Source organism: Typopeltis vanoorti, chromosome 24 (genome assembly GCF_054136105.1).
Source record: "Typopeltis vanoorti isolate ZY-2024b chromosome 24, IOZ_Tvanoo_1.0, whole genome shotgun sequence".
Lineage (NCBI taxonomy): Eukaryota > Metazoa > Arthropoda > Arachnida > Uropygi > Thelyphonidae > Typopeltis > Typopeltis vanoorti.
In genome coordinates this window covers 2,875,841-2,898,465 of record NC_143572.1, presented here as the reverse complement: position 1 = coordinate 2,898,465, position 22,625 = coordinate 2,875,841, and the positions used below count along the sequence as shown (strand labels likewise).

Here is a 22,625-nt window from a genome sequence, read left to right as displayed (position 1 = left end):
AAACCCTGCCACCTCTGAATGAGGGTCCGCTAGTTCAACTTCAGCTGATAAGGCCATAAAAACATTGTCATGACAAGAATCAAATCAGCTTTTTCCAACTGAAAGGTGCAAAGTTCCATCATTCTTCCAATTGCACTAAAGAGATGCTATGATAATATCAAAGATAAACTTCTTACATTTTTATTTTACCCCCCCCCCCACCCTCAAAAAAAAAAATCCAACTTTTAATATCGTGCTTATAACCTACACTACACCATTACTGCTTCAAACTATCATGAAATAGTGAATATATTTCATGTAAATACAAAAGTACCATTTCCTTCTATTATCTAACTCAGCATGCCACTATAGGTTTATGTCTTTTGTTAGTGCGATTCACATCTTACTGTTTAGTTAGAGATGTAACAACAATGTCCTGGATAAGTAACCAATGAAATTTAGCATTTGTTGACAGGATTAATTGTGTCTGTAAACATCTCTAAAAAGAGATGTTAAGTATATAACATTAATATCAAATTACTGTACTGGTGTATTTTATTTTCAAGAGAACCACTTCCAGATCCTATTTATCATGTTCTTAATATTTATGTGCTGCAAAGTGAAAAACAAAGTTTTGTCTGTTTATTCAAAAAATAGCAAAGCTAAATTCACTATGAAAGTGGTGCAGAAATTATCAAAAAATCTAATTGAAGCCTACTTATATAATCTAGGTAATTATGTAATATAGAAAAATGGTCAGAGAAAGCTTCTGTTGTAATTAAGTTGACTGTACTATAATTACTGTGAAATAAAAATTTTTATGCACTGAGTATATTATTTCCTTTGCACTGTTTTTATTCTGCACAAAAGAGTATTACAAGAAGTACAGCATTTTTATAGCTTATACCAATACTAACTGTGGAGCTACCATTCCAAGCCAAGTTTAAAATGACTCAGGTTAGCAATTGGGATTAATGTTAATTACTAGTGTACCCTATCCCACCACTTTATTTAAATAAATTCAAGAAGGTCCAGTTTACTCTTAGCAAAAAAATAAAATATGACCAAGTAAATCACAATATAGTCTGCAGAACAATTAAATAAAAACTTAGTTTAAATATCAGAAGTGAAGCAAATATTTAATGATTGGCAATAACGCTAGCTTTTATACCAACATGAAAGCATTTGCATTGGGGGAACTACATAACTATTTTAAAATACCAAAAATATTCATTATTAAATACCTTCAAAGGAGAGTATCTCACAGACAGTTAAAGCTGCAAGACAGAATATTTCGATTATATACTTTATATTAGAAAAAGTACTATAAAATTCACAAAAAAGATTACAGAAGTTTAGTAAAAATTGGAACACAATTTCTAAAGAAGAAATACAAAAAACCAATTACTATCAAAATTTGACAATTTCTTCATCTGCTGCATGCAGACAAGACAGAGGAACTTGGCACCACACATGCACGTAAAAAAAAAAAAAATAAATAAAAGAGGGAAAAAAGAAACAGGTGGGAAGGATACTAAGCTCTATATAGTAACTATAATTCTAATTTTGGCTTCTTCACAGTCGACTATGTCAAAAATTTCCATGTTAACTTCATGCTACAATTTCCAGGAAACGATATTTTCCTTTACAAATAACTACACTACACATATACAGCCAAAAAGGGGGGGGAAAATTTATTAAAAAAGTGAATTCTCTAAAACATATGGAATCTTACATCGTAATCAAGAACATATAAACCAATTCAGCTTTATAATTACATCGGCAGTTACTTACAAAGGAACTCAATGTACAAAATAGTTAGTACAAATCACTTGAGCCACACAAATTTACAGTCATGACTATGTTTGTGAGTCATATAACAATGATTATGTATTGCTCTTTGCAGAAATGACATTTTCTCTGCCAGCATTTTAATATAAATACATCTGTAAATGATTAAAAGTGATTATGCAATGAAGCCACTCAAATACATGAATACATGGCTAATTGGGCCCTTATAAATTTTGAATCTGAAATAAAATTTTAGTAGCTTACAGTTTAATAACATATGGCACAATTTTGCTAAGACCTTAACAGATGACACTACATTATAAACTATAGAGACTGCCATTGTCATTTCTGCTGTCTATTAATTCACATGCACATAACAGAACCTTTCTGATCTCAACTGTTCAAATTACTGTATCTAGATGAGTGAGTTTTCTTATTGGGACATCCATAAACAAAAAATTGTCCTCCATATAAGTTAAAACAAGAAACAACATGTTGCAAAATAAAATGTTCAAAATCATTTCAGCATTCACATTAAAAAAAAAAAAAAAAACATATATCATAACGACAATAGTACAATGAACTGTTCAGTATGCTTCCAAGTTACCAAACAGTCTTTGTGGAATGTCATGGTTTGATTTAAAATGAGAAAATTACAACTCATGTTCTTTTCAAATAATGAACTCAATAGCTAATTTTAAACTCACTCTATAAAGCTTACTTATTAGCTGAAGTAAAAAATTAAAAGTAATGATTTAACTTATCACTAAAGTTACCTAATCCTTAAATACTGAAGAAAGGAATAAAAAAAAAAAACCTTAAGCAGAATGAGCTCCTTCATTTCATGATGAAAATGAAGTTTCAATTACAAATGAACAAAATCTTAAGTTTGGTAATAAGTTTATTATTATTATTTTGTTTACTAAATTTTATAATGAAAACGGATACAGTAGCTATGATATGGGGAAAAAAAAAGAAACATGGCAACAAGGCAATTTTTTATAAAAACAGGACATTTAGCACAAAGGGAGAAGGGTAACCTGAGTATTATGCTCTGTTCCATGTATTATGCTCCATTCCATATATCCTAGAATCATGATGAGAATGGCAAATTATCAAGAATTTCTACACTTAGTAATATGGAATAAAATATTAAACATTAGGCACTTTACTGACACAAGGCAAGGGGCACATTTCTGCAGAGAGAAATACAGAGTGATAGCTGGATCATACAAGTAACTTTGGTGCAGACAGAGGCTAACAAAGAAGAATTAGGGGGAAAAGCAGCCCCTTGCAATTTACACTGCTAGCAGTATACAAGAGACAGCATCACATAATAAAAGGCTTGAAAATTTATGTGCTTATTACATGTATACACATACATAACACTCAAGGAGCCTCCTCAACTGAGAAAATACGTCTAGGTGGCAGCAAACTGCTTCATATGTGAAGAAACTCATAGCGATCTTAAATTAGAAACACTGGACAATTTAGGAGACATCTTGATCTTCAGCATCTTGAACTGGTTCCTTTTGATCATTTTCTCCTGAAATAAAAAAAAAAACACTCAGTTGGCAAAAATCTTACTTTTATTAAAAGTTAAACCCAAGTTTTAAATTTATGACATAACATTAAAAATTCAGTATTTGTATTTTTGGATACTATGCAGATTACATATTAAATGCTACCAATGCATTTGAGAAATATTGAAACAGCATTAACACTACATGTTTGCATATCTAAGGCACTGACTAATAGATATAAATTCTATCTTCTAGTATGAGCCAACTACAAACATCCTACTCTGCCTGTAGGAACCCTAAAGCAACTTGACAGTACATATCTGGTTGCAAGAGAGCAGAATTACCTAAGAATCCTGAAACCCATAATACTGTGCTATAAGTTTACAAACTTCTGGACATTAAAAAAAAAAATATTGTATGCAAAAAAATCTATACTTCACTTTTACAGAGGCAACCCCTCCTCATTCATTTCCAGAATACATGGAAATGAAAAAGCATGTGTGAAAGTAAAGCAAGGATGGATGCCCATTAAACTGGCTAAGGAAGAAACATCGGCTGAAAATGTTTCACATCGACTATTTCATAAACAGATGACAAATGCATTTGCTTTATTTGTCTTTGATTCATATTACAATACCTTGTGCATAATTTTTTTAAAATTTTTTTTAAAGTAACTAGCATGTATGACTTCTGGCATCTATAACACCTTGAGATAAGTCTTCCCAAGAGTAAGATGAATTAACACATTATAGAAATAGGGGTACTTAAGGGTCAAAGCTGTATAACTGAGAGGAGACCTCCACATAGCATTTAAAGGAATGCGGAGAACCGACCAGGGCTTCTGACCTAATGTCCAATCCTCACCTTCTCGTGGTGCACCCTGTTGGGTATCTACCAGGATAACGAACGAAACAGGATGGGCTGGCAATTTGGGATTTAGCCAAAACAAATTGTATTCTTATTGGCTTAAACCAATATACAAAATGATGGTACAACATGACAAAACTTCATGCTGGCAGGGGTGTCGCCCGTTAAAACAAGGTCCCCGTTGTTTTCGCCATGGAACCAGAGTGAACAGGGAAAAGTCAGCTACTGGAACAAATCTGAAAGCACACCCCAACTCAACATCACCAGAGTTAAAGATTGATACTATCAACATAAGAAGCCTGAATGGCAAAGAAATGGAGCTAGCTGAGGAATTAGAAGTACCAGATCGACATAATAGGGGTGACTGAAACAAAAAAGACAAAAACTGGCGAGATCTTTCTGAGCAATAAATACAAAATGTTGTATTCAGGCAATGACAATCAAGGAAAAGAAGGAGTAGCCATAGTATTCAACACAAAATACGAGGCTCATCTTCTTGAATGGAAGGCAGTGTCAAGTAGTGATTTGGGCAAATATCAGAATGGGAAACGGGACAAGAGACTTATTTGTGCCTATGGTCCCACAGAAGGCTCTACTAAGGTAGAAGTGGAAGAATTTTTTGAGGTGCTAGAGAAAGCTACTGACACAATGAAAAAGGAAAAGTTGGTCCTTGTTGGGGATCTAAATAGCAGAGTAGGAAGTGATTGTCAGACATACAAAAATGTTTTGGGAAAGTTTGGAGAAAAGAGCAAAGCTAATAATAATGGCAAATACCTGTTGGATTTCTGCTCAGGACATGGACTGGTTATTACTAACACCATGTTCCAACATAAAAATGTGCACAAATTCCCATGGAGAGAAGAGGCAAGGAATAAGAAAAGTCTCATGGACTATGTTATTGTTGATAGTGATGCTTTCTCCCTGGTGCAGGATACCAGAGTGTACAGGGGATTTGAAATTGGAAGTGATCACTATTTAGTCCTGAGTAGGATAAAATTGAATTTCATATTGAAAAGAATGACATTTAAGAAAGTTTTAAAGAGAATAAAAGTTGAGCAGCTCTCAGATGTGAACTGTAGACTAAAATACACAAAGATTATTGAAGAAAAAATGAAAGAGTTTGAGAACAAAAACCAAACCTTGGAGATTCAGTGGCAAACCTTGAAGAAAATACTGATTGATTCAGCCAGGGAGGCGTGTGGTGGAGTTGTCTTCAAGGATAGAAAAATCAGAACTCCATAGTGAACACACGAAGTTAAAGAGGCAGTGAAGGAAAAGAAGAAAGCATATCAAAAGTTCCTGGCAAATAAGTCAGCTTGCACCCTTAGAGAATACAGAGACAAATGTAAGAAAGCTAAATACTATGAAAAACTAGCTAAACAAAAGTCATGGGAGGACTTTGGCAAGAACATAGAAAATAATTATCAAGAAGGTGGTAAGATATTCTGGAGGTTGTTGAAGAAGTTTAGAAATGGAGGAAAGAGTGCTGTAAAAGGAGTTAGAGATCATAAAGGTGACATGAAAACGGGAGAAAAGATATCCTTGAAGCATGGAGTAATTACTTTGAAAAATTGCTAAATGAAACAAGCAGTGATAGCACAGTGGTAAAAAACACTCAACAGTCAGGAATACATATTCATACTTAAAGTAGAAAAAGCCATCAAATGCTTGAAATGTGGAAAGGCAGCAGGAGTAGATGATATTCGACCAGAAATGCTGAAGTATGGTGGTATAAAAGTCTTACAGTGGCTGCACTGCATAGTTCTGAAGGCCTGGACAGAGGGACGAATTCCTGATGATTGGAGTAGAGCTCTAATAGTACCCATATATAAAAAGGGAAATAGAATAGAACTGAATGTGAGAATTACAGAGGTATTTCCCTACTGAGTGTTCCAGGCAAGATTTATGCCAGTATACTTGAGAAACGGTTGAGAAGAATTGTGGAAGAAAAGCTTGGTGAAGAAAAAGCTGGATTCGGGCCAAATAGAGGCTGTCAGGATCAGATCTTCACTTTACGACAATTAGTTGAGAAAGCATGGGAATATAACAAAGATCTGTATTTAAGTTTTGTCGATCTGGAAAAGGCATACGACAAGGTGAAAAGAGAGAAGTTATTCGATACACTACAGTTATATGGTGTCAGTGGGGCATTATATTAAGTAATACTTAGTCTTTATTTGAGTTGCAAGTCAGCAGTTAGAATTGAAGTACAGGAAGATGGTTTAATGTTAAATCTGGTGTGAGACAAGGATGTACATTATCCCCTCTGTTATTCATTATCTATATAGATCACATTATGAGGGAAAGTGGTATTAAACATGATATCAGAATTGGAGATGTTAATGTGAGCTCTTTGCTTTATGTGGACAATGTTATACTTCTAAATAAATCTGCTACAAGTCTGCAAGATTCCCTGACTAAATTGAATAACTGTTATAATAGATATGGTATGAAGGTCAGCAATAAAAAGACAAAGACAATGAAAATAGGTAGAATCGTTGAAAATGTCAACTGTGTTTTGAATGGGGAACCTGTGGAACAAGTAAAACATTTCAGCTACTTAGGCACGATTTTTAGTGAAGATGGTAAATTAAATATGGAAATAGACAACAGAATCAACAAAGCTGGTATTGTAGGAAGTCAATTGATAATAGTCAATTCCATAAATTCATATGGAATAAGAGAGAAATTAGTCGGAACACTAAATTAGCTGTATACAAGACAATGTTCAAACCAGTTTTAACTTATGGATCTGAGAGCTGGGTCAGAAGTAAAACACTTGACCAAAGACTAGAGACTGCAGATATGAGAGTCCTGAGAAAGATTAGAGACATGAACAGATGGCATCAATGGCAATATCATATTAAAAACAAGGATATTAGGAAAGAACTTGACATTGTCAGCATCCAGGAATGCATTAGCAGAGCTAATCTCAGGTGGTATGGTCACTTGAACCGAATGGGCGAGGAAAGATTAGTAAAACAAGTGTTCTCTGCCAGGTTGGCAGGAAAACGACCTAGAGGAAGACCAAGATATAGGTGGATTGATACAGTACAAAGTGCCTTACACGATAGAAATATAAGATCTGGTAATGATGTTGGAGTCTTGACAAGTAACAGACTGATTTGGAGGAAAATTGTAGATAGGAAGTTAGTAATGAGGTAAATTTTTCATGAAGTACTATCATATCCTGTACACCCCTTGAGGGTACATGGCAGGAATTTAATGATGATGATATACAGAAATAGGGGATATAAATTTACCCTAATTTCATAGTCTGAAACAAAGAAACTATTTCAAAAAACAGACCAGAGAACTTATGAGAATACAGCTTTTGGCATTAGAGTTGCACTACTTAAGACTACAAGCTCAACTTAATCCTGTATATTTGCCTTTCATTATTTTTATTTGTTTCACTTGATGACAGCTGTTTTAAACTGCTGGTTCTCAGACCAAAAAACCTTAAAAGGACAAAAAACATAGTAACCTTATGTCAGAATTGCATTTTTGAAACTAAGTTACTATATATTCTGCTATGAAATAAGGATTTATAATACCTATTTCTATTAATTTATTTTGCTATAATGAAGCCATTCAGGCACTCTTTTTCATTGTGTAATAACTGTAATCATTGACAGTTCACTTATGAGAAATACAACTCTGATATAATATTGCTATCGTGTTTCCCTCTTGTTTTTGCTTAATGTCTGATGAGAACCAACATATCAAAACAAATGTCAGCCAGCTAAACCAAAAAAGCACTAATAAAAGATAAATATATAAGCTTCTGGGCAGAAGACCTGCCTGAAAGCAATGCAAGTCAAAGGCAACTTGACCAACAGTTGTGTTCTCATAAGCTCTGTGGTCTATTTTTCAAATCTTTCTAGGTTTCTATACATTCAGCTATGAAAGGATTATATCTCTAATATCTATTAATTTACTTTGCCAAAATGAAATCTTACTGTTTATATATAGAAATATCTTACTTTATTTAGGAAATATTTAGGATGCCTGTTTAATTTCAGCCATTATTTTCATTAATGGCTAAAATTAAACAGATATCCTAAATATTTCTCTAGCTATTGATGTTATGAAAATACCTATGTCCTCATAAATTACATAATGCTGTTGAGGAAAGAGACAAGGATGGATACCCATTAAGGCCAAGTCGACAATGTTAGATTCTCCACTTTTTGAAATTTAATAATTTCTCACATTTTCCCCCAATTCAATCACTAATCATGTGAATCCAAATGAAATTAGTGACTAACCATCTCTACACTGATCTGGTTTACATGCAATTCATTATCCAAATTCAATTTGGATAATACATTATTTAATATATTATCCAAATATGGAAATCCTCTTCATTATTGATAAAATACATATCCTAAAAACATTCTTCCTTCAGCCCCTATAACACATTGGGATTCAACAGAGGATGATGCAAGAACTTGTGGCATAAAAACCCAAGTGCAAACAAAGCAAACCAAACCAACATAAAGCAGTCACTGGTTGTTGCAAGTTTGTTTTTTTTTTCTTTTTTCCTCTCACTTGGTTATAAAATAAACATGAGAAGAAATTATATTCTTGTTTAATCTTGATCCAAGTATAAGCAAACAAGGGTATGCTCCATAATACTACATATTATAGAAAGGGTACCCAGACTGGCTTTAATCTTTTAGATCAAATCACTGGTCGACCCAGACTCAGAAGAGATAAAAGTTGAGGCAATACTGAAGTCATGTCACATATACAAGTAGTGAAAAGGCATAAAAATCTTATTATACTCTGGATTAACTAGTTGAAAGTTTTTCATTGGTTATATCTTAAATTAAAGATGCAAAGAAATTATATTCTTGTTTAATCTTTTATTAAAGTGTAAGCAAACAAAAGAAAAAGTTTCAGATTTTCAAAAACTATCTCTAGAGTATTACAATAAGGTTTGACACCTTTCACTACTTGTATATGAGAAATATGACTTCTGCATTATTTCAACTATGGTATATCTTCTAGGTTTTGCTTGTACTAATGAGATTTCAATAGAAGTCTAAACTGATCTGGCTGGTGGGTCTTCCCATAATGCATAGCATTATACACACCTGAAAGGATGTGTGCTGTGTATTATGAGATAGTAAGCCAATTAATATGAAGTCGGCCTCTATATACAATTAGCCTAGTCGTGAAGATATCTCACATGCAAACTGTTTCTTACACTTGGAAAAAAAAAAGGATTAAACAAGAATATAATTTCTTTGCATCTTTAATTTAATTTATAACCATGTAACAATTGCGAAAAAACTTTCAATAATTAGCTGTAATCCAGAGTATTTTAATAATAAGATTTTACCCCTTTTCATTACTAGTAGATGGGAAATATGATTACCACATTACTTCACCCTTGGTATCTCTTCTGGGTCTGAGTAGTGGCCGTTTCCATAATGCTTAGCATATATTTTCTTTGCATCTTTAAACAGTCACTGGAATAAACATGCTGTCAACTATTTGAAGAAAAAAAGTTGACTTCTCAAGGTAGTAACAAAAGTCCAAGCTAAATAACTGACAGGATAAATACCACAGCCTTTAAAGGAATGCAGAGAACCAAATGTTTTTTTTTTTTTTTTTCACTCCCATGTCCAAATCCTCACCTTCCTTAGTGCCCTGTTAGTATAGCTAGATACTGACCAAACAAGGAATAGACTGGCAATTTGGATTTAGACAACAAAACTATTCTGTACTAGATTAAACAAAACATAATTTGGTGAAAAAAATGTGAGAGTTGTTCATGCCCCTAATCTTTCTCAGGACTCATATTTGCAGTCTAGTCTTTGGTCAAGTGTTTTACTTCTGACCCAGCTCTCAGATCCATAAGTTAAAATTGGTTTTGAGCAATGTCTTGTATACAGCTAATTTAGTGTTTTGACTAATTTCTCTCTTATTCCATATAAATTTATTCAGTTGACTTCCTACCATACCAGCTTTGTTGATTCTGCTGTCTATTTCCATATTTAATTTATCATCTTCACTAAAAATCATGCCTAAGTAGCTGAAATATTTCACTTGTTCTATAGTTTCTCCATTCACAACATTATTATTCACATTATTCACAACAATACTATTACAACAGCTATTCAAATTTAGTCAGGGAAATCTTTCAGACTTGTAGCAGATTTATTTAGAAGTATAACATTGTCCACATAAAGCAAAGGATTGACATTAAGATCTCCAATTTTGATATCAGGTTTAATACCACTTTTCTTCATAATGTGATCGATATAGATAATGAATAACAGAGGGGATAATGTACATCCTTGTCTGACACCAGCTTTAACATTAAACCATCTTCCTGTACTTCGTTCAATTCTAACTGCTGACTTACAACTCAAATAAAGACTAAGTATTACTTAATATAATGCCCCACTGACACCATATAACTGTAGTGTATCGAATAACTTCTCTCTTGGCACCTTGTCATATGCCTTTTCCTGACTTACAAAACTTAAATATAGATCTTTGTTATATTCTCATGATTTCTCAACTATTTGCCATAAAGTGAAGATCTGATCTTGACAGCCTCTATTTGGCCTGAATCCAGCTTGTTCTTCACCAAGCTTTTCTTCCACAATTCTTCTCAACCGTTTCTCAATATACTTGCATATATCTTACCAGGAACACTCAGTAGGGATATACCTCTGTAATGCTCACATTCAGTTTTATTTCCCTTTTTATATATGGGTACTATGAGAGCTCTACTCCAATCGTCTGGAGTTCGTCCCTCTGCCCAGGCATTCTGAACTATGAAGTGCAGTATTTCTGGTCAAAATGCTGCATTGTATTTCGAAACTCTTGCTGCCTTTCCACATTTCAGGCCTTTGATGGCTTTTTCTACTTCAAGTATGGATATGTATTCCTGACTACATGCCTGTTGAGTGTTTTTTTTTTTTTTTTTTACCACTGTGCTATCACTGCTTGTTTCATTTAGCAATTTTTCAAAGTAATTACTCCATACTTCAAGGATATCTTTTAATAGAGTTTTCATGTCACCTTTATTCTCTAATTCCTTTTACAGCAATCTTTCCTCCATTTCTGAGCTTCTTCAACAACCTCTAGAATATCTTGCCACTTTCTTGATATTTATTTTCTATATGCATCACCAGTCTTCCCATGACTTCTGTTTAGTTAGTTTAACAGTGATTAGCTTTCTTACATTTGTCTCTGTATTCTCTAAGAGCACAAGTTGACTTATTTGCCAGGAACCTTTGATATGCTTTCTTCTTTTCCTTCACTTCAACTTCCCGTGTCCACCATGGAGTTCTGATTTTTCTATCCTTGCAGACAACCTCACCACATGCCTCTCTGGCAGAATCAATCAGGGTTTTCTTTAAGGCTTGCCACTGAATCTCCAAGGTTTGGTTCCTGTTCTCAAACTCTTTCATTTTTTCTTGAATAATGTTTGTTGAATTGAATTGTTTTTGTGCCTAGTGATACATTATGCACAAAAACAATCGCTATTATTGTGCTTTAATTTTTTTTTAATCAAAGGAATTTATCTCGGCAGAGAGAGAGATCCATTAAATTAGTATAGGATGTTATATTTGGATAATAATGATCAAGGAAAGGAAGGAGTAGCAATAATATTCAGCACCAAACATGAAGATAAACTTCGATTATAAGGATTTCGAGTAATTATGTGGACAATTTTCAAAATGAGGAAATGGACAATGAAACTTATTTGTGCCTATGGTTCTGCAGAACGTTTTCCTAAAGAACAAATAGGAATTTGAGTCAACAGAGCAGGTAGCCAAAGAAAATGGAAAGAGTGGTCCTTATTGGAGATTTAAACAGCAAGAATAATAATAGTATTTGATAGTTTTCTGCTCATGATATGAATAACCCAACTCGTATTTCAACATAAAGATGAACAAGTTCACATGGAGAAAACACAAGAAATAAGTAAGCCTCACTGACTAATGTTATTGTTGATGTGATATCTTCATGCTGGTTCTGACACAGAAGTATACTGAAGATTTGAAATTGGAAGTGATCCCTTAGTTTTGAATAAATATCACATTGAAAAGAATATGTAAGAAAGTTTTAAGAATTAATACTGAGCAGCTTTTACAGGTAAACTGTAGACTAAACTATACAAACATTATTCAAGAAAAAAAAAAATGAAAGTTTGAAAACAAGAACCAAACCTTGGAGTCTCAGTTACAAACTCTGAAGAAAACTGATTCAGATAAGGATCATGTGAAGTTTCCTGCAAGGATGAAAAATAAGAATGTGGTGGACACGAAGTTAAAGAAAGTCTTAGAAAAGAATTAAAGCACAGCAAAAGTTCCTAGCAAGTAAGCTGGCAGATGCCTAAGAGAATACAAAGAAAAATGTAAAAGCTAAGGTGTGTATGTGTGTGTATATATAAAAGTAGTTAAACCAAAGTCATTGGAAAACTTCAGTAAGAATATAGAAGATAAACATATTGATAAAGCTAAAAAGTGAAGGAAAGATTACTATTTGGTTTGGTTTATTTAGTTTTACGGCTGAAGCAATTCAGGCTGTAAGGCCAGTATTTTATGTACGTTAATTGCATGAGTTCTACTGGCTGGTTTGGATGCCTTGCATGACTTTACAGTTATTAACATTGAAATGTCAGCCATTTTCACATGTAATATCTTGATTCCAGCAAATGCATATCAGCTGCATTCCTAATTAGGCCTATTTATGCATCATCAGCAAGCAGGTGTAAAGTGTCTAAGTCCAGAAGATCAAGGACTGATCGCCATGGTTTCTTCAATCAGAATATTCTTATACAGGCATACCTCATTCATACATGTTAGGTTCTAGATCAGTGGTTCTCAACCAGTGTTCGCCGGAACACACTGGTGTTCCACGGAAGGTGAATATGTGTTCAGCGAGAAGTTCTGGAATTTGTCATTTTTCAATTAATTTGTTAGCACAAATTAATTTAATGATGTTTTAATTGATGTTAATTAATTATTAAATATTGATTAATAATAAACAAATCAGCTAAATTGCCATTAATTATTAATTTATACATTACAAAATAACCAAGGTGTTTTGCAAAAATTTCAGGATTTGTGAAGTGTTCTATAGTCAAAAAAAAGTTTGAGAAACACTGTTCTAGATCACTGTTGTACAGAAAATTTCATCATATAGTAAATTACTATCTCCCCGCCACACACAACCACTTTTAGATGCAATATAATTTAGATGCAATGGTTTAATAATGTTTTTAAACAGTCACGTGTGTGTAACCTATAAAGCATTTATTTACACCAGATACACAAATGAAAAATTTAGGATAAATTTTCACAAACAAGTTATTCTGAATAGCTTGGCTTAAAGGAATGCAACAACCAGTTTCTTCATCAATCCATACCATTTAGTTTTCCATTTTGGTAATAAGATGATAACATTTACAGATAATGGTAGCTTTAAGTTGCATGGTACTTTTCACTTCACTCAGAAGTTTTTTTTTAAAAACTGTAACAACAATAGTGCTAAGCAAGTTTATCTTTGTTCAATACAGGCAGGATTTAACTGTATAGTATAGCTTCCAACTTGCTCCTTTATTTGAAGAATTAAATTGGTACTTTATTAGCCAGAGAAAGTATGGTCAGGCCTACAGTTCTTGGTAATCTAATATAATTTAAGTCTGCATTATCCTGCAGCATTCATCAAGTATTTAATTAGATAAATTCAATTTACTTTTACAATGCTTTCAATTACAAGAAAAAAAATATTTTTGTTTATTATATCATCACAACATGAACAATTTGAGGAAAAAGCTTTGCATGAACTCAGGAGTTCTAAACTTTAATGATTAATATAATCTGACAAGGTTTACTGAAATCTTACAAATTTTAATGCAAATATTTTATTCAACTTTTTACATTTCATAGCATATTTAAAAATGTAATTCAACTAATTTTCTAAATTTCTAATATACTTTAAAAAAAATAAATATCTTGAAGCTATACACACCAAACAAAAGCAATGCATGAAGTAATCAAGAAAGTGATCAACTTCAGAACTAGGCAATGCAAAACTGACTAGATCACATAAATCTAGTTAAGTCTATAAAATGCCTTCTACTTTTACATTTTAAGCTTTAAAGAAATGTATAAAGAGTTTTACTTACCATCATGTTGCATGTCTGAAGTCCACAATGTCAAGTTGTCTCTCAGTAATTGCATTATAAGAGTAGAGTCTTTGTAGCTTTCTTCACTTAAAGTGTCAAGCTCAGCAATAGCATCATCAAATGCAGCCTTTGCTAAACGGCATGCACGCTCAGGACAATTCAAGATTTCATAATAGAACACGGAAAAATTAAGGGCCAATCCCAACCTAATAGGATGGGTGGGTGGGAGGTCCGACATCGCAATACCACTTGCGGTCTTATAAGCTTCAAGACTATTATCAGCAGCTTCTTTCCTATCATTGGATGTTGCAAATTCAGCAAGGTAACGATGATAATCTCCCTTCCTTTGGGGTATAGAGAACCAAAAGCATGTCAATTTCATTACTGTATTATATTAAAGCATTGAGCTTTATTCTAATAAAAATAAATCCAACTGATCACCCTAATTTGGAATAGAATTTTTTAATTACAATTACTGTTTTTTTTTTTTTTTTGCTAGATTAGCACAATATACCATTAAACTGGTTTTCACATTTTATTCTTGATAAAAAAACATAAAATTCTCACATGAAGCTCTGAATAAGGCAAAAACAGTACCACATTGTACGAATGCAACAATAGCAGTAATATTTTCACAAAAGTAATCTCAAGGTACAATCTAAATGCTTTAAAGTAAATTTATTATACAAAGTCAAAAACATTTTAAAAAATGCATAAAATTTTTGTGTGTGCATGCATGTGCCACATACACAATATTTTGAGTACAATATTTGCTGATGACATGAAACTGGGAAGAGTGGGGAAGCATTTTTGGAGGATCTCAGCTCTTTACAGGATGGATGATAACAGAAGACTTAAATTTTAATATGGACAAATAAAAATATAAGCAATTTATTAAAGAGATATAACTTGAATGGACAAGCAATTAAGTTCAGCAATTTCATTATTAAAACCAGTAGATCTCTACTTGTAGAATAAAACAAGTCATTAAAATTTTTATATCTAAACAATGGACAATAAAAGGTTTATATCAATGATTTGTACAGTGATATTACAGCCACTGAAATCAATATGATAAATAGACCTAGAACTATTCTACTACAGACAATTCTGTTTTGCTGAATACTGTCATTAAGAATGGTCAAATGAAATTACTAAATTTTAATAATTATCCTAAATATTTAGTAGAAATCTTATATCAAATTTCATTAAGTGAGGACTTATTTTGAATGCCAAGGAACAGCCAATTATAGTTAAAAAATTTCAAATTACTTTGTCAAAAGAAATGGGAAGGAGACTTTTCATCATCAATCAGTACTGAACCTAGGTTAAACAAACTGCACTATGAAATATCCATCAGATAAATAAGTTATTTGTTTACCATATAATATAGTTGTAACTGTCTAGAATTGAATTATTATAGATATGTTGTATTCATGAGAATATATGTCACAAATTTATAGTATAATCAAATAATGATAGTAAAAATCTAGCAAGTCTCAAAAGTTAAAACATTTTTATTAAACTGACCTTGCTTTGGCTTATGATTTTGTCAAATTGCTGATGCTATTGTACCCTTTTGAGGATGCAATAGCAATAGGATTGTTCAATTACTCCAAATGAATCTTTTATATCAGAATTCTGATACATTCAACAAATTGCATCAATTCACTTAGATCTTAGGGTCTTTTAGCATTAGAATAGCTCTACTCACACTATTCAACATTCCTGAATGCTAATAATACCACGTTCCTTTCTAATATCTTCATTTTTAATGCGATTCTGCCACTGTTGCTATGTCCATTCCCTTAATTCCCCCCCCCTCATAATTGGTCTCTTTGATCAACTGTTATTTCCACAAAAAAAGTTTGTTCTTGTTATTTTTCCACAACAAATGATTTCAAAATTGAAAGGATCTTAAAATTTTTCTTAAATTCATTGAGACAGTGCATAATGACATCAGTGTGAATAATTCCACCAATATAAATTGAGCTGAGTGAAATCAAAATTCAAATCACATGAGCATCCTACTGTGTATGTCCAAAATCTAAAATTGTATTAAATTCCATCCAGCAAGAGTGTGCCATTATGTGTAATGGCACTCTTGCCACTATAAATCCTTTGAGAAATCACATAAGAATAAAAAGCAGTGTTTATTGCAACATAACTGACATTACATATCTTAGTGCTCAAGCAAATGGCCTGAAACAAAAATGACAATAGCATAACAAATTTTTGTACAGATGGCAAATTTGAATAAAATCTTTACAACCAGTCATGGAATAACTTTACTGGATGGGACTATGCTGTTAAATTAACTTTAAAAAAAGTGAGCTGAGTACAGAGGAAGAAGGCTGACTGCAATTTGATTGAATTCGACATTTAATTATTAGTGTCAATGTTGGCACTGCTCAAATTCAAAGGGAAATTTACATTTTTATCAATTAAACCAATATTAGACAGTTTAAAATTCCAGCCCACATTGTTGCCTTAGTATCTGGCTTTTTTTTTCCTTTTTTTAATCAAATGATCAAACAGTCAAGAAATCACAGGTTGAAATCAACCTTGACCAATGTGAACAAGGCAAGCTATAGAGTATTGCATTTTACTTCCTTCACAATCCCACATTCTATTTCAGTTCAAACATCGAATGACTGGAAATCTAAACAATACAAGAAACAAATGTACTCTGCTAAACATTTTTTTATCAAACACATGATCTGCAGAGATGTCTAAAGAAAATGATTTCAGCCAGAATCTGCCTTCATGTTCTTATTAAGCTGAATGTGAGCAGAATGTCTGCTGGTCTGGTTATCCGAGCAGTTAACATACCTGATCTCCAACCAACAGGTCACAGGTTCGAATCCTGCCATGGGCATGGATGTTTGCGATTGTTTTTAGGTGGGAGATGAATTTCATTGCCTGGTGTGAGACTACTGCCCCACTTATTGGAGGCCTGAAATGGCTTGAAAAAGTTCCATGTTTGGTCTCCAGAGCAGGACTTCTGGACAATATAAAAATAAACAACATTACAAAAAAATATATAAAATTGACAAAAATGGGGAAAAAATACTTAGCCCACCCACAGTACAAGTGCTACAGGTTTAGTAATAACCTTACATGGGTAGTAAAAATGTAAGAAAATCAATTATTTTGTCAAATCAACAGAATGCAACTTGTAGAGGTGTCCATTGAGGATCTCCCACTTTCTCTACAAATGTTTTGTTTTAGTCCAAATAACCAATGTTAGAAACTACTTTTTTTGTAGTTAATCTAAAATGCAGCTAAACAATCCTACTCTCCCATGTTCAATCAGAATGAATTTCTCAGACCTTAAGCAATATAAGAAAATTATATTCCAAATTTTGTTGCATTATGAATAATGACCTGTATTATATTAGGTAACCAAAAAAAGTATGTGCAGTTTTCAGTATAGTTCACTGCAATGACATTTTATTTTGTAGTGGTTTGAAAAGCACAATTTTTTTGTGTGTGTCATAAGGCATGGATGCACGTTTAGTCAATCGGTGCACTCTAACTTGGTGTGTACTCTTTTTCTGTGACTTTGAACCATTTTAAAATGTCAGTTGAACTAGGTGTAATTCGGGGCTTGTTTGCTTTACACATTTAAACTCAGTTCGAAGGCGTGGCATTTGAAAAAGATGCAGTAGCAGAACATACTGCACAGAAATGGTTTAAAAAATTTGTTTCTGGTGATGAGTCACTTGAAGATGCACCACATTTAGAAAGATTCTTCATTATTGATAATGGAGAAACATGCCGTTATTGAAAATAATTCAACAGTTAACATGTCAAGAACTTTCACAAATGCTTAATGCGAGTGGTGGTGAAACAATTTGTTTACACTTGCTTCAACTGGGAAAATAATGGAAGCTAAGCAAATGGCTCCCACATGCATTATCAGATGACAAACTTCAAAGGCTATCAATTTGTTCTTCACTTCTTTCACATCACAAAAATTAGCCATTTTTGGATTACTAGCTCACTTTCAATGAAAAATGGATCTTTTACTCTAACAGGAAGTGAACTTATCAGTTGTCACTAAACAATCCAGTACTGCACACTTCAAAGGCACACTTAATCCCAGAAGACTACGCTTTGCATGTGTTGGACTGAAGCTGGTGTTGTCCACTGCAAGTTTCAACACCTAGTGTTGAAACTTGCAGTGGACAACTTGGCCATAATTGTTTGGCCTGCAAGCCAAACAATTATGGCCAAGATCTACTCGATGCAACTCGAGCATGTGCAGGATATGTTACTTCAGAAACAGCCAGGACTAGTTAATCAGAAGTAAGTGCCATTCTTACAAGTTAACGCAAAACCTCATACTGCAAAGCTTACTCATGAAAAGATTTGTGGTTTAGGATGGGAGATATACTCCCTCATCCTTCATATTCTCCTGACATTTTTCCAAGCAATTATCACCATTTTTTAATGCTAGAAATCGAAATACAGTTCTTCAATAAAACAAACTGAAGCAGAGGTTGCTAGGTTTATTACTTTTAAAGACAAAACGTTTTATAAAAGCAGAATTTACAAACTTGTATCTCGTTGAGAAAGAGTTGTAGATTGTGAAGGTGCTTATTTATTTTATTTTCATAAAATAAATAAGCACTTATTGAATAGAAAGTAGGTACGCATTCAAATTTTTGAACCACATGCAAAGGGTATGCAAAGTTGAGTACTACCACATGCATGGTAGCACTCAACAGGATAAAAGGCTACACTATGCAAATTGTGTTTGAAGGAATAAAGTTGCAAACTTGCAATGTCTCAAAGACATCTAGATGATTTCACACGAGGAAGAATTATTGGAAAGCTGAAGACCACAGAATTACTGAAATTGCCAGAGTTTGAAATCTCACACAGCATTGTATCCAGGCTCTGGGCAGTGTTTCAAACCAATGGAATGTGTTCTAATGTTTGCAAGGAGGTCTCACCCTTGCTCTACCACAAAGACATTTTTGGTTATAATTAAAAAAAAAAAAAAAAATGTAATCAATGCAGCACAGCAGGTCAGCTTGCAAGATAATTCCATTCAAGCACAGATATGTGGATATCTTGAAGAACTGTGGCAAGACATCTGTGATAAGTAGGCCTATATACCCGAAGGCCTGTACTCTGCATTCCTTTATCCACACCTCATTGTAGAGCATGCTTTCAGTAGTGTTGTATGCATAAAAATTGGACAAGACACCAATGGGCTAATGTACACTTTAAAGGTGAGTCATTTTAGTCTCTCCTCGGATTCTAGATGACACTTGTGAAAGTGGCACTGCTTATCATCGCTAGAATGTTCTTGAAAGGGATAGATATGGCAGAGATATTATGCTTAATGGACAGACTGAGCTGCAAGTGCTAGAAAAAGAGACTGACTGGTGGACAATATTTGCAACAAAGTTCTTTAACATGTCTGATTGTTCCATGGTGCTTTAAGCAAAGAATTCATTTTTATGGATGGCAATGCCATACAATATTGTACTAGCAGTGGAGACTGAGGATATTAAACAATTCAAGTGGTCAGCAAATTCCACAAATCTCTATCCCACAGAATATGTTTGGGACAAAATAGAGAGATATATTGCTGCTCGAAATTCTTCTCCAGAAAACAAACTAGGCCTTGCTCTGAGAGGAGAGAGTTAGTTTGCCTCAAGAACTCCTGAATCACTTGATGTTAAGCATGGCACAATGTTATGAGAGCCACATCACAGTTTGGGATGGATATATTCTATACTAAAATGAAATGTCTCTCTGCATAGTTTTCTATAAGCACTGTACAGTAATTAAATCCTTTATGTCCTTAGGAAATTTGTAACTTTTGCCAAAAACATATTGTAATTTAATTTGTACAAAATTTATAACACATTTTTTTAATATAATTTATTAGTATGTTTGAAATAAATTTATATCCATATTTGGCTGTAGACACGAAAATATTTTCACATGCAAGCAAAAATATAGTTCGTCCTTCGCTTTTGGACACCAGTGTATATATCCCAGCCTACAAAAATTATTTTCAGCATTAAAGAAGGCTTTCTTCATATGTCTAAGTGATATACATAATTCTAAACAAAGAATACAGAACAAGTCCAAACTCCCTTTGGATTGAAATTATAAACTAAAAGAAGTACCTTTTACTGACAAATTCAATTCTTAAAAAGATCTTTAACATTAAAAAATGTTAAAGCAACATCAAATCCTTCAGCACAGAAAGGCCTCACATTTCCTAATTTATTCCAACAGAAAAACACAAGCTCTTAAAAATTCAAGTTCAGTTCTTCCATGCAGTCTATTTGCAACAAATTTTCTATTTGAAACAAATTTTTCTGTTTTCATAGGAAGAAAGATCAGACTTCTGAACACCAACACAAATCAAATGTAAATATTAAAGTCTTGTTTTTCTACAGCTTCAAAATAAAATGAAAACATGAAACATTAACATGAAAATTAAAAGCAGGCCAGAAGAATTACACTATTTTATAGAATACCTAGTCTGAGTATGGAAAGAAACTGGCTTTGTAGAAAATTAATGGTAAACCAGTATTCATGAAACTTTTTACCAAATTACCAGTAATTGAAAGTCAGTAAATTTGCAATCCCTATTTTAAATTCTGACTGTCATTTACCATGGAGTTCTTGATTTTCTTTTCTTGCAAATGACCTCACATGCCTCTTCAGTTGAGTTAATGTTTTCTTCAAAGTCCACCACTGAGTCCCCAAGGTTTTTCCAAACTTCCTTTTTCTTCCAATAATATTTGTATGTGAAGTCTATACAACAGTGAGCAGCTTACATTTCTGAAAGCTGCTCAACTTGGATTCTATTTAAAACTTTCATACATTTTTCTCTTCAATAAGATATTAAATTTTATTCTGCTCAAAACTAAATGATCACTTTCTATTTCAACTTCTATGTACATTCATATGTCTGGAACCTATTCATATGACTTATTGTGGATACTGCTATCCACAATAAGACAGTCAATGAGACTTTTTTTATATCTTATCTTCTTTCCATGTAAATCTGTACACATCTATACTGGAATATGGTATCAGTGATGATTAGTCTGTGACTTGAACAGAAATCGAGGAGATACTTAGCATCATTATTAGTTTTGCCCTTTTCAAATTGAGTGAGAAATATGCAATGAGAAACTATATGAAAGAGTTATTAGTGGAAGTGAAAATGAAGAACAAGAAAGTAAAGATTGCGAGTCTACTGCCTTGGTATGATAGGACAGAACTAACAAAAAGGGCCATGAGTGCCAATGAGAAGTTGTGCAGGAGGAATAGTGTGGAGTTGGATGTATGGAGCAAGTTTGATGAAATGAAAGAACATATATGCCAGATGGGCTGCATTTGAATGGTTTTGAAATTAGATGTTTGGAGAAAGTGTAGTTTAATGAATGTGGTAGTGCAAAACCAGGGAAACTAGAGATATTAGGGAGGATGAAATTATCATGTGTCTGACCATCCATGATAAGTGAGCACGGTACAGTAATGATTATGCAATACCAAACAGGATTTCACAGGTCTCCAATTTAAATGGGTTGGTAATGACCTTACACAAGGGCAACTATGGGTACAACAGGAAGTTGAAAGGCATGTACATGAATGCAAGAAGTATCAGGAAAAAGGGCGAGGAGATTTTGACATTGGTAAGTTCGACTTCACCAAAAATAAGCATCACTGTGACCTGGTTGACTGAAAATGATATAGTTACAGGAATAGAATGTAAAGGGTATTGTATTTTAGACAACCAACAAAATTAGAAGCTAAAGAGGATATTACAGCTGAGGGAGATGGTTCATTTGAGGCTGTCTGGTGTGAGACAGAGGCAAATAGGACAAAATACATTGTGGAGTGCTGCTATAGACCAAACAATTATATGAGACTAACTATGGGGACATTGAGTGGAAGAAGGAAAAGGGGGGAGGGGGTATAGCAAGATGGAAGAGGGATTTATACAGTTGCTAAGGCATAATTACATAAAACATGTTAGAGGGGACAAAGGATTTGAGGGTGTTGGATCTGATAAGAGCATCAGATGTATCCAAAACCAAGATAGACATTTTGCCTGCAATGGGGAAAGTGACCATGCAGTCTTGTTCTGGGAATTTGCCAAACACATGGAGTTCTGTCAAGAAGGGGTTTATGCTCAATTATAAGAGACTCAGGAGCATCTTGGAATTGTACCATGGCTTGAGAAGCTACAAGGAAAGAATGTCAGCAACAAAATATTACATTAATATATATATATATATATATATATATATATATATATA

At 33.3% G+C, this 22,625-nt stretch overlaps 1 protein-coding gene across 1 annotated transcript in view; it reads right to left on the bottom strand.

The window, feature by feature from the left end:
* Positions 1–813: 813 nt before the first annotated feature.
* Positions 814–22,625, bottom strand: part of LOC150092890 (14-3-3 protein epsilon-like) — a 104,002-nt gene continuing 82,190 nt past the window's right edge. Inside the window, exons 4-5 of the mRNA XM_090414073.1 lie at positions 14,323–14,666; positions 814–3,316 (exon numbers count right to left, since the gene is read on the bottom strand). Coding sequence (XP_090270199.1) covers positions 3,261–3,316; positions 14,323–14,666 — 400 coding nt within the window. The 3' untranslated portion in view covers positions 814–3,260. The remainder of the gene's footprint in view (positions 3,317–14,322; positions 14,667–22,625) is intronic.